Raw genomic sequence first — 13,131 nt, forward strand, 5'->3', positions numbered from 1 at the left:
TCCTGTCCATGAGCACAGAATGTTTTTCCATTTGTTTGTGTCATCTCTGATTTCTTTGAGCTGTGTTTTGTAGTTCTTCTTGTGGAGATCTTTCACTTCCCTGGTTAGCTTTATTCCTAGGTATTTTCTTTTGGTGGCAATTATAAATGGGATTGTATTTCTGATTTGGCTCTTGGTTTGACTGTTGTTGGTGTATAAGAATGCTAGTGACTTTTGTATGTTGATTTTATATCCTGAGACATTGCTGAAGTTGTTAATTAGCTTCAGGAGCTTTTGGGCCAAGACTGTGGTTTTTTCTAGATACAGGATCATGCCGTCTATAAACAGAGGTAGTTTGACTTTTTTTCTTCCTATATAGATGCCCTTTATTTTCTCTCTTGCCTGATTGCCATGGCCAGGACTTCTAATGCTATGTTGAATAGGAGTGGTGGGAGAGGGCATCCTTGTCTTGTGCTGGTTTTCATGGGGAGTGCTTCCTGCTTTTGCCCGTACGTATGATGTTGGCCATGGGTCTGTCATAGATGGCTCTTATTACTTTGAAGTATGTTCCTTTAGTACCTAGTTTATTGAGAGTTTTTAACATGAAGAGGTGTTGAATTTTATCAAAAGCCTCTTCTGCATCTATTGAGATAATCACATGGTTTTTGTTCTTAGTTCTGTTTATGTGATGAATCACATTTACCTATTTGCATGTGTTGAACCAACCTTGCATCCCAGAGATAAAGCCTACTTCACTGTGATGGATAAGCTTTTTGATGTGCTGCTAGATTTGGTTTGCCAGTATTTTGTTGAGGATTTTTGCGTCAGTGTTAATCAAGAATGTTGGCCTGAAGTTTTCTCTTTTTTGTTGTGTCTCTGCCAGGTTTTTGAATCAGGACAATGCTGGTCTCATAGAATGAGTTAGGAAGGAGTCCCTCTTCCTTGATATTTTGGAATAGTTTTAGCAGGAATAGTCCCACTTCTTCTTTGTACATCTGGTAGAATTCAGCTGTGAATCCAGCTGATTCTGGGCTTTTGTTAGTTGATAGGCTATTTATTACTGACTCAATTTCAGAGCTCATTATTGGTTTGTTCAGGGATTCAATTTTTTCCTGGTTCAGCCTTTGGATGGTGTATGTGTCCAGAAATTTATTCATTTCTTCTCAATTTTCTGGTTTATGGGCAGAGAGGTGTTCATAGTATTCTCTGATGGTTGTTTGTATTTCTGTGGGGTCAGTGGTGATATCCCCCTTGTTGTTTCTGATTGTGTCTATTTGCATTTTCTGTCTTTCCATTTTTTTTAGTCTAACTAGTGGTCTACCTATTTTATTAATTTTTTCAAGAAACCAGCTTTAGAATTTATTGATCTTTGGAATGGGTTTTTGTGTCTCAGTCTCCTTCAGTTCAGCTCTGATTTTGGTTATTTCTTGTCTTCTGCTAGCTTTGGGATTTGTTCGCTCTTAGTTCTCTAGTTGTTTTAGTTGTCATGGTAGGTTGTTAACATGAGATATTTCTAACTTTTTAATTAGGAATATCTGTTAGGGCATTTAGTGTTATAAATTTCCCTCTTAACACTATCTTACCTGTGTCCCAGAGATTCTGGTATGTTGTATCTTTGTTCACATTAGTTTCAAAGAACTTGTTGATTTCTGCCTTAATTGGTTTATTTGCCCAAAAGTCATTCTGGATCAAGTTATTCAATTTCCATGTTGTTACACAGTTTTGAGTTCATTTCTTAGTCTTAATTTCCAATTTGAGTGTTAAGGTTTCAGTTATTTTGCATTTGCTAAGGACTGTTTTACTTCCAAATATGATTGATTTTAGAGTATGCACTATGTGGCAATGAGAAAAATGTATTTTCTGTTGTTTTCATTTTGAGAAATCTGTGTATGTACATCAGGCCCATTTGATCCAGTGCTAAGTTCAGGTCCTGAATATCTTCATTGATTTTCTATGTCAATGATCTAATATTGCCAGTGGGGTGGTAAAGTCTCCTGCTATTATTGAGTGTCAGACTAAGTCTCTTTGAAGGTGTCTGAGAGCTTGCTTTATGAATCTGGATGTTTCTGTGTTTGGTGCATAAATATTTAGGATAGTTAGATCTTCTTGTTCAATTGAACCCTTTACCAATATGTGTAATGCCCTTCTTTGTCTTTTTTGGTCTTTGTTGGTTTAAAGCCTGTTTCATCTAAAACTAATAAGATTGCAACCCCTGCTTTTTTGTTTTCCATTTGCTTGGTAGATTTTTCTCCAACCTGTTATTTTGCCTATGTGTGTCATTGCTTGTGAGACGGGTCTCTTGAAGACAGCATACCAGTGGATCTTGGTTCTTTATCCAACTTGCCACGCTGTGTCTTGGGACATTTGGCCTATTTACATTCAAGGTTAGTATTTCTATGTGTAGATTTGATCCTGTCATCATGATGTTAGATGGTTATTTTGCTGACTTATTTATGTGGTTGCTTTATAGTGACACTGGTCTGTGTACTTCAATGTGTGTTTGTAGAAGCTGGTAACGGTCTTTCCTTTCCATATTTAGTGCTTTCTTCAGGAGGTCTTGCACTACAGGTCTGGTGGTAATGAATTTCCTCACCATATGCTTATTTTTCCTTTACTTATGAAGTTTAATTTGGCTAGAAATGAAATTCTGGGTTGGAATTTATTTTCTATAAGAATGTTGAATATTGGCCTCCAGTCTCTTCTGGGTTGTAGAGTTTCTGCTGAGAAGTCTGCTGTTAGTCTGATGGGCTTTCCTTTGTAAGTGACCTGACCTTTCTCTCTAGTTGCCTTTAATATTTTTTCTTTCATTTTGACCTTGGATAATTTGATGATTCTGTGTCTTGGAGGTGATCTTCTTAATGACGTATCTTACTGGGGTTCTCTGCATTTCCCAAATTTGAGTGTTGGCCTCTCTATCTAGGTTGGGGAAGTTCTCATGGATGATATCCTGAAATATGTTTTCCAAATTGGTTCCATTCTTCTCATCTCTTTCAGGGACACCAATTAAATGTAGATTGGGGCTCTTTACATAATTCTGTATTTCTCAGAGGTTTTGTGCATGCCTTTTTATTATTTTTTTATCTATTCTTGTCTGACTGTCTTATTTCAGAAAGCCTGTCTTCAGGCTCTGAGATTCTTTCCTCTGATTGGTCTATTCTGCTATTAACACTTGTGATTGCATTATGAAATTCTAGTAGTATGGTTTTTCAGCTCTACCAGGTTGGTTATGTTCTTTTCTGTATTGACCATTTTGTCTGTCAGCTCCTTCATTGTTTTATTATGATTTTTGGCTTTCGTGATGTGGGTTTCAATGCACTCCTGTAGCTCAATGAACTTCATTCCTATTCATATTCTGAATTCTATTTGTGTCATTTCAGCCATGTCAGCCTGGTTTAGACCCTTTCTGGAGGGGTGTTGTGGTTGTTTGAAGGAAAGAAGGCATCTGGGTTTTTGAATTATCAGGTTTGTCATGTGGATTCTTTCTTTTCTTTGTTGATTTCTCTACTGTCAATCGTTGAGATTGCTGACCTTTGGATAAATTTGTTTCTTTTATCTTATTTGATGACCTTGAGGGTTTTATTGTGGTATAAGGTGGATTCAGCTGAGTGGCTTTATTTCTAGAAGATTTTAGGGGGTCAGTATTCAGCTCCCAGTTTCTGGACTGGATGCTCTAACTCTCAGGGACTTGTATTGGGCCCTGACTTTGTTTTCTGGCTCCTCTAGGTTAAGAATACACTGCAATGGGGGAGCCAAGGTGATCCCAAACCTCTGGTCACTACACTCCAATGGATGGTGTTAGCCCAAGAATTTCATAATGTGGTGATAATGGGACCTTAACTTGTTCACGCATGCCAACAGCAGCGGAAGACCTGTGGCAGGGTGCTAGCAGGTATCAGGGTGCCTGCCTCCTTGCAGGTGTTTGCCACAATGGCAGAGGCAACACAGCTGGGGGAGAGGGTCCCTGCTGATGACTGCGTGTGTGGTCATGCTGAAGATTGTGCCTTCTCTGTGCCTCGCAAGCAGAGGAGGTTGCTCCTAGAGGGACAAAGATCCACTGTACTCTATGCCATGCTAGCACAAGGGCAAGTTGCTGGTAGGGGTGGGGCTGGCTGGCTCTATGCCCATCAATACTCCATCTACAGTGGTGGTCAGTGGGAAGAGGAGGGGCAGGACTGCACTCCCATGCTCTGGCAGGGCAAGGAAAGCAAAACCTGCCTGATCAGACACTCACCAGCAAAGTGATGTGGGGAGTTGCCTTGGGCCCAGGGGAAGCTGTGGTGTAGAGAGGGAGCATGTGGGCTGGTGCATGGTGATAGGGGTACCCTGCTGGTGCTCTCCACTGGTCAGGCATGGTCTGCCAGTGCAGAAGCTATGGTGTGGGCCCCCAGGGCCCCCGAGACTGCTCAGCAAGCAGGTGTGACCAGGCTGGGGCCCCAGGAGAGTCCAGCAGAGCAAGGGGTCCTCAAGTTGGACTGGCCCTGTTTGATGGGCAAGACCACCCTGCAGAGTTCAGGTCTGATGATTTCCCGAGGGCTAAAGTCTCCTATGGGACTTATTTGAGCCTAGGGAAATGGCTGTCCCTGGCCATGCTCCACTATAGATGCTTCCACACCCAACCCTCTGGGTTCCACATCAACTGGCTTGCCACCCCTACCACTTCTCTAAGCAGCTCTCCCTGACAACTCACTGAGTGTCTGTGGTGGTCAAGGGGATTTCTCCTGCCGGGGTTCCAGAGGACTATGATGAGATTAGGTTGCTCTTTGCCACTTCAATTCACCCATTCCTCAAGAGCCTTTGGGGGCCAAGAACAAGCCTTGGTACATAGGAGCCCCATGCAGGGTTCCCAGTTACTTCCCTCCGCCCCGTTTCTGCATCTTTCCTCCATCTACTCTCAGCGTCTTCCCTTTGAAGATCTGTTAGGAGCATGTCAGTCATCTCTCTTCCTCAGTGGGAGCTGTTCCACCTGGCTGCATCTAGTCGGCCATCTTGGCTGATCCTGATTTGAAGGATTTTTCTGATGGAGTTGAATGATCACCCGTCTCAGCAGCTCACTCTTCACTTTCAACCCAGGGCCAACCTGATCCATAGTCCCATGGCAGAGGCACCAGAGACTCCTTCCAAGTCTCCTGGACCAACACTAACTCATGGAACTGGTCTCTGATCCTCCAAAACCGTTTAGGTTCATGACGTTGGCAATTTATGAGTTGGCAATTAGGGAGTATGGGAACTCTGAGACACTAGTCCAAGGGAAAAGATGACCATAAAAAGCTGTAAGGCAGAAAGGTCATTGGTTACCTTGTTTTGTTTTCCAAGGCCAGATGTGAGGAGAATGTGGACCTGTTCAGAGAGGTTATCTACACACTCCTGGGACTCATGATGAACCTGTGTCTTCAGGCTCCCTTTGTCTCTGAGGTATGGCGTTCTTGTCTCCCTGTCTGGAAGCCTGGGACAACGTGTACACATTCTGTGGCATAAAACCATTCTCGTGTTCATGAAGAGACAGAAGCATGTACACTCACATGCTGGCCGTGGAATGGGAAAAGGCTGGAGGGATGCACTCTCCCTTTGCTCTGCTGAGGGGTGGATGCATCACTCAGTCATGTATTCACTCAGAAAACAGACTGGGTATCCAAGGTGTGCTGAGCAGAGTATGAGGTGCTGTGTTTACAAAGTCAAGTGAAAGGTGGTTCCTGCTATCAGGGTAATACCCTGAAGTTAGGGGAGACAGACATGGGGAGGAATAAGAGCCGTAAAAGATGGTGTTGTGAGGGAACCTGGGCACAGTGCCGTGGTGCTAAAAAGGAGAGGGTGCTCAGAAGAAGCTCCGCTGAGAATTCAGATTGTCAGAAAATTAAAATCTCCTGCTGGCCTCTCCCCATTGTTGTAGGTTTGGGCTGTGGAGGTGAGCAGAAGGTGCCTGTCTTTACTAAACAGCCAGGATGGAGGAATCCTGACAGTAAGTTTCTCCCAGGGAAATCCAGAAGCAACTTTCACTGTTCTTGTTTTGTTTTGTTTTGTTTTGTTACCAGTGTAATCTTTTTCAAGTTGCCACCTTTGAGAATCTGCTGAGTCTCTGAGATACGGTATGGATATACTATTCGAATAATGCACACAAGCACATAAACACCAAGTTTTGTCTGCAGTTTCAGGGATTTGGTGACCTCCTTGCCATGTCCGTCATCTGTGGATCCCCTAGAGTCCAGGAACCCAACTTAAGAATCCATCCCTTCCATTTGGTCTGAAATTTAACCAGCTTAGAGGATATAATCGATCTGATTTGTCCTATTTCAAAATATCCTGTGCAAATTGGACAGATCAAGTGTCCAACTTATTTAGAATCCCTTTTTTCCATAGGAAAAAATAAAAAGCCAGGCCCGTATTTTAAGCCAGTGATCCTAGAGGTTGTTTGTGCATAATAGTTTTAGCCTCTTTTTAAAATATATGCTGAAATGGGTTTCTCAATTCTGTGTCTGACATTTGAATAAGAAAACTGAGAAAGCCCTATATGTCAGCACAGTGCATCAGGAAAAGAATATTAGTATGATTCAAGAGGCTGTTTGCCATCACCCTAGAAAGTGTTCTTCACTCACGTTAAGTGATCACCCCTGTTTTTCTCCCTGTCAGGGCAGGGCCCTAATGCCTAGAGAAGCAATCAGGGCCACATCTAGGGTGGATCTGGGAAACCAGCCTTTCAAGGGTTGCAGACTGAGGACTGGCTCCACAGTTTAAAAAAGGTTCTGAGTAGATCCAACATACCCTGTTTGGGGGTAGCACTCTCTAAACGTCCCCAAAGTCAATTCAGACAGGATAGGGTGAAGGTTTTGTGCGTGTGCATTTTCATGGATGGGGCATCATAGCTTTCATCAGATCCTCAAAAGAGGTCCCTGACCCCCAAAGTGGTAAGCACCACCGTTCTCAGATGGTCCAGACCTAAAGATAGGCCTACACTAATCCCTGAGTGTAGGGATTTAGGAGAGCTCTTGGGCCAGATTTCTCCAGCATTCTGTGTGTGCCACATTGGGTGCTTCCCAGCTTGCTGGGCAGCAGCTTCACCATGGGCATCTGGTCCTAGTCTAGCACAGTCTCCACTGTCCTGGGCCTGAAAGGGGATCTGTGGTGTCAACTGTAGCAAAATTCTAGGATCTTTAGGAAGCAGATTAGGGAAGCAAGATTGATAATACACAAGTTTATCTTTTCTCCCTCTGGAGTCCTCATTAAAATGAGATTAAAGCCATTGGGGGGAACAAAAAAAGTAGAGACCTACATTGACGGTGAACAGGCAATGGTTACCAATAGGTAAGTAATTTTAACAAGTTTCCTGAAGATGGAGAGCAGCTGCTAGGGTGGTAATTAATGAGGCAGGGCTGAGGACACCTTCGTATAGAGTACAGACGGAGGAACACATAGCTGGTCAGTAGCAGATTTGCCTTATAATGAAAGGATCAAGATTTCAGAACTCCTGATACAACAGAGAGCAGAGGTACAGGCAGTGGAGCTGCGTTTGCTGGCAGGCATCTATCCTTCAGGCATAAAATCAGAACACTTTCATCTTTAAAGAACTGAAACTGGAGAAAACATTTTTCTTTCTGGTATATGAGAGTGCCACCTCTCTACCTTTCCATACTTCCCATAAACATAGCATACCCAAACATATTTTATTGCTTTTTTCGTACATGTGATTGGGCAGGTAAGAGTCAACCAGACATTGCAGGAAAGCCACACACATAAATAGGAAAACCAAGATAAACATAAAAATTGATCCAAAAGAAATAGAGATGAGGCCGGGCGCGGTGGCTCAAGCCTGTAATCCCAGCACTTTGGGAGGCCGAGACGGGCGGATCACAAGGTCAGGAGATCAAGACCATCCTGGCTAACACGGTGAAACCCCGTCTCTACTAAAAAATACAAAAAACTAGCCGGGCGAGGTGGCGGGCGCCTGCAGTCGCAGCTACTCGGGAGGCTGAGGCAGGAGAATGGCGTAAACCTGGGAGGCGGAGCTTGCAGTGAGCTGAGATCCGGCCACTGCACTCCAGCCTGGGTGACAGAGCGAGACTCCGTCTCAAAAAAAAAAAAAAGAAATAGAGATGATACAGGAAACAGAAGAAAAAAATAGTAACTATCATTTGTATCCTGAGAAAGATTAAAGATAGTTATATCCATAAAAGAGTAACAGCTTGCCATTTATTTAAAAAAAAAAAAAAAAAGAGAGAGAAGAGCTGGGAAATAAAGTAAATGAACTATCCCAGAAACTAGAACAAAAGACAGAGGAAAAGATAAAGATAAACGACACAGAAGACCAATCCAGGAAATCAAACATCCCCTAATAAAGGGCCTGCTGATATCAGAGCTCTGGGAGGAATCACAAGGGAGAACTTCCTTTCTCAGAGTTGAACTGGTTGATCCTGTGTGAAGCTGAAATAATGTGGGCCTCTGGGTGGCAAGGGGCTATGGCTGCAGCTCCATGACAGTTTTATTAAAAAGAACAGTGCTTGCTATTATTTGGCCATCCTATTTTTTATATTTTGCTTCCAATGTTAATGATTGATTTTCCCTCACCAAACTTCCTGTTAACTTTTAAAGGTTGTCAGCATTTCTGAAAAGGACATTTAATTATCCTCTTTCTGCTGTATTCAGAGAGCTGCTGGTGTTCTGAGCCGGACCCTTTCTTCCTCTCTGAAAATTGTTGAGGAGGCCTTGCAAGCAGGAGTGGTAAAGAAAATGATAAAATTCCTGAAGGTAAGATCACTTTATTGGTTACAACCCTGAAATGTACAGAAGTCTCCTATTTTATTCGGGGAACAGAATTAAGGCGGGTTTTGTTTGGTTAATGTGCTGCCATTTCTTCCTTGCTAGATTTTAAACTTCTTGGATAGGGATTTGCTTCTGCCTGTCTACCCAGACCATACTCTGAACATCAATAACAGATCGTTCAATAAATAAGAAAATTGTTCATTAGATACATCTGTAACACTTTGGGAGGCTGAGGTAGGCGGATCATGAGGTCAGGAGATCAAGACCATCCTGGCTAACATGGTGAAACCCCGTCTCTACTAAAAATACAAAAAAATTAGCCAGGCGTGGTGGGAGGAACCTGTGGTCCCAACTACTTGGGAGGCTGAGGCAGGAGAATGGCATGAACCCGGGAGGCAGAGCTTGCAGTGAGCTGGGATCGTGCCACTGCACTCTGGGCGACAGAGCAAGACTCCATCTCAAAAAAAAAAAAAAAGAAAAAGAAAAAAAAAAGACTGCTTACCCCTCAAGCCTGACTTTAAATATATATATGGCCTCTGTTCTTGATAAAAATGATCTGAGTGGGTTTCAGGCACATTGTTTTGCTCAGGTTTTGCTACTCATCTATGAGACATGTAGCCTGCAGAATTACCATGTGACCAAAGGATATTGGGATTTCCCTGTGAAATGAGTGCGGTGAATCTAAGCAAGCTGGTAGAGCAGCTATCTGGATTCACCTGCAAGGGTGAAGGAGATTATTATATTAGGTTGCCATCTCAGAATCCCACCTATGATGTGTGTGCCCATGAGGTCCACACACCCATGTTGGTGTGGTGACACATGGCTTTTATTCATAAAGCCTCAGGCTGAGTGGGGCAGGGAAGCATGCTCTGTGGGCTACTGCTGGGGCAGGGGTAACACCGAGGGGGCAGCACAGGGGGTCTTAAGTTTAGGCTGCCACTTGAACAATGACTGTCATTCATTATGACTTTTCCAAACCCACCAAAAGCTCCTGATGGCATGCATACCTATGCATCATGCATGCATACATGCACACATGCCTTTTAAAGACCCCACATGGGAAATTGCAAGGGCGGTGTTTGACAGTTGTCGCCTCTTAAAATGATCTAGGTTCCTGAGGTTCCTCATGCAGGACTGTCCGCCTAACAGCCTTGGCCAGTCAGTCCTCATTCTCAAATGGGAAAACGATATGGGAGGGCCTTTTCCTCCCTTTTTGGTAGGTCTGCCATTCATCAGCATCATTCTCTTCTCAGCCACTTGCTCATAAAGCCTTCTGGAGGCAATTACTCAGGTGTACATGACAGGCCTACATTCCTGTCAGAGGTGTGGGCTGGGTTAGAGAGGATGCGGGTGACACTCTGTTCCAGCAGGGACCATGCCTGCTCACCGGGAAGCATATGCCGTTCTCCATAGAATTCTCTTTTCAGAGTTTAGGAAGCCACTAGCACTATAATAACTGCTCGCTGTGGTTTGTGGCCAAGAGCAATCATAGCACTGATTATATTTTTCTGATTTCATTCTGAAATCTAGACAGGAGGCGAGACTGCATCACGTTATGCTGTAAAGATACTAGCTATCTGCACGAATAGTTACCACGAAGCTCGGGAAGAAGTAATAAGACTGGATAAAAGTAAGTGATGATTTCCTTAAGGGAGCCCTCATCCCAGAGGTTCATCCACCCTTGAAGCTGCAAAGGGAACTGTGGTCGAGGAGGAACTTAGCAGCAATGCTGTTAACCTCTCCCAGGCTTCAGCAATGTTTATGGAAGATGTTTCACATCAGATCTGAAAGCATTTAATTAGCCTTTTGGTTGCACACAGGTAGGATACCCAGACTGGAGACCCAGCTGACAGACAGCTCAAAGATAACAGGGGCAAAGCTAGGAAACTCCCTCCTCTCAGCAAGTTCAGTTCTCTGCCTTCACAGAAGGAGGGGGGAAAACACCTTCAACATTTAGTGAACAAGGGAAATACCAGAGTCTGAGCCCAGCTTTAGTCCAGTAACTTAACCCGGCTGTAGTTATTCACAGCAGGCTTCCCAGGAGAGGCAGCCTGCTAATGTTCTTCTTACCAACTCCCTGGAGTGCGCAGAAGGTGAACTAAAGGAGGCTCCACCATGGAAGCTGGAGCCTTTCTCCTGGATCCTGTTTCATACCCTGCAGGTTTGGTTGCCAGCACATTGCCTCCCACCTGGGGGCTGTCAGATGGGACCTCTCACCCTGGTGCAGTGAGAGGTTAAGAACAGGGGCTTTCAGGAGGACAGACCTGTTTGACACATAGCATTCATTCATCTAACAACTGTGTTGTGCTGGACACTGTTCTGGGAAGCCAAGATACTTCAGAGACTCAGCAAGGAGTTGAGGAGGTTCATATGCATTCAGTGAATGTTTGCTGATGAGTGAGTGAACAAGTTCTGCTGCAGAGTTATTGGGGAAGCTCGGTGTCCACTGACACCTCCCTGTGCCCCTCATGTCCTGTTGCCAGCCTCCTATTTGGGGATTAAAAGGAGCTGTTGCTTGTTCTCTTCCTTCCCTGCAGAGTTGAGCATTATGATGAAGCTGCTCAGCTCAGAGGATGAGGTTCTGGTGGGCAACGCTGCCCTCTGCCTTGGTAACTGCATGGAGGTGCCCAACGTTGCGTCTTCCCTGCTAAAGACAGACCTCCTGCAGGTCTTGTTAAGGCTCGCAGGCAGTGACACACAGAAGACGGCCGTGCAGGTGAACGCAGGCATTGCTCTGGGGAAGCTGTGCACAGCTGAGCCCAGGTATGCTGTGGACACGGAGCCAGGCTGACCCAGCGTCGGTCCCATTGCAGAAAGCAGCTGAGCTGAGGCGCTGACTTTTGGCTGGGACTGCGTGCCTCATAGGATGCTGTGGGAAGCCCTCATGCTTTCTGTGCAGACCTAGGTTAAGCCCAATAGCTGCTTCTCTGAAGAAAGCCTTTCTAGAGGAAACGGGAGCTCTTGGGCTCCAACCAGAGAGGGAATCAGCTTGTCTGATGGGGACTTGCTGCTCACACTTGCTGCCGTTGCCTTCTCTCCATTCCATTTTCCGCTGTTCTGCATCCCTCTCCCTGTCTCTTTATCCTCCTTCTCCCCCACCCCACTCCACCTCCCCTTCTCTTCCCTCTTTTCTCTCTTCTCTACTTTTCCAGAAACAGACCCCCACTTCACGTTCTTTGTCTCAGCCTAAACAAATGGAGGAATGGCCAGCGAGGGTCACATGTTCACGCAGGAGGAAACAGTGGAGAAGCAGAGACACAGAACAGCACGTCGAGGCCCCCAGTGAGCGAGGGCAAGAGATGTGGGCTGTAACTGTGCCCATGGCTTCTCTGTTAAGCTCAGACCTCCACTCTGCTCTGCTCCTGTTCTGATGTGCAGATGCACCTCGTTGCACGTGCTTCTGGGGGGTGTCCACCTGTGGCTGAGCGAAGGAGCCCTGGCACAGGGCAGGGGTAACCCCAGGAACTGAGTGAGAGAGGCTCCTTCCCTTACATCCACATGCCTTTAATTCCTCCTCTGTAGATTGAGGGGGTTGGCCTCGATAATATCTAAGGTCCTTTCAAGTTCTGTCTGGTTGTTCAAATGGAAGGAATAGTTAAAATCTTTCTTCTATAGAAAGCAAGCACATTAGCTAGGATGACTTCAAAGTGGCAACCTATGGGGGAGTTCTCGAGAGCAAGGTCCTGTCTGATCAGCCTGACACACCTGCCACCTGCAGCAAGTGTTTTCAGTGCTTTGTGGGCCTCCCTGAGGGTCTGTCTTACCCCTGTGATCTTTAGGGTACCCCAGTGCCACAGCCACTTCCTGTTTCCACCCAGCGATAGGACTGACGTTCTCAGCCAGCTTCCATCTGAGAGGGTGTTGGCTCTGGGCTCCAGAAGCCTGAACCGTGGCACTTATGTCCTGGGTTGTTTGTTTTGATTGTGACAGGTTTGCTGCTCAACTGAGAAAGCTTCATGGCCTAGAAATTCTCAACTCTACAATGAAATACATCAGTGATTCTTGAGAGATACGGTGTCTGTGTGCATTTAGGGAACACACAAATGCACACTACGGGTTGTTCCTATGCTAATAAAGACCTTTGATATATCCACTTCAGAATCAAATATTCATTGTCAGAGTGTTTGCATGTCGGGTTTTCATGGATAACAAGAGAGTGGGCCTTAGGCTGGCTGCTATGGTGGACTCTGTGTACTGGCTTACTCAACTTCCATTGTACCCTCCTTTGAATGTTCCTTCCTGTTCTGTAGAAGATAGAAACCATCTCACAAAAAGCCACATTGCCCAGACTCCCGTGTAGCAACAATTCTAGATGGGAACTTGTGGCCAATCTAATGCCGTTTCCTACCCCTTTTGCTATTTTCTGCTGGCAATATGCTGGAAACATCAGATTTGTTGGTA

General features: G+C 44.9%; 1 protein-coding gene across 4 annotated transcripts in view; it reads left to right on the forward strand.

Moving 5' to 3' along the window:
- The window catches only part of TTC12 (tetratricopeptide repeat domain 12), a 52,665-nt gene extending 39,837 nt beyond the window's left edge, over window positions 1-12,828 (forward strand). For 2 of the 4 annotated variants that reach the window (XM_025357577.1, XM_025357578.1), the window contains exons 17-22: window positions 5,293-5,391; window positions 5,867-5,935; window positions 8,614-8,715; window positions 10,261-10,360; window positions 11,268-11,493; window positions 12,661-12,828. In XM_025357577.1, the coding sequence (XP_025213362.1) occupies window positions 5,293-5,391; window positions 5,867-5,935; window positions 8,614-8,715; window positions 10,261-10,360; window positions 11,268-11,493; window positions 12,661-12,736 (672 nt within the window). In that variant the 3' untranslated portion in view covers window positions 12,737-12,828. The remainder of the gene's footprint in view (window positions 1-5,292; window positions 5,392-5,866; window positions 5,936-8,613; window positions 8,716-10,260; window positions 10,361-11,267; window positions 11,494-12,660) is intronic. The other 2 variants (XM_025357580.1, XM_025357579.1) reach the window with 1 other exon arrangement.
- Window positions 12,829-13,131: the final 303 nt, after the last annotated feature.

This window comes from Theropithecus gelada, chromosome 14 (assembly GCF_003255815.1).
Source record: "Theropithecus gelada isolate Dixy chromosome 14, Tgel_1.0, whole genome shotgun sequence".
Lineage (NCBI taxonomy): Eukaryota > Metazoa > Chordata > Mammalia > Primates > Cercopithecidae > Theropithecus > Theropithecus gelada.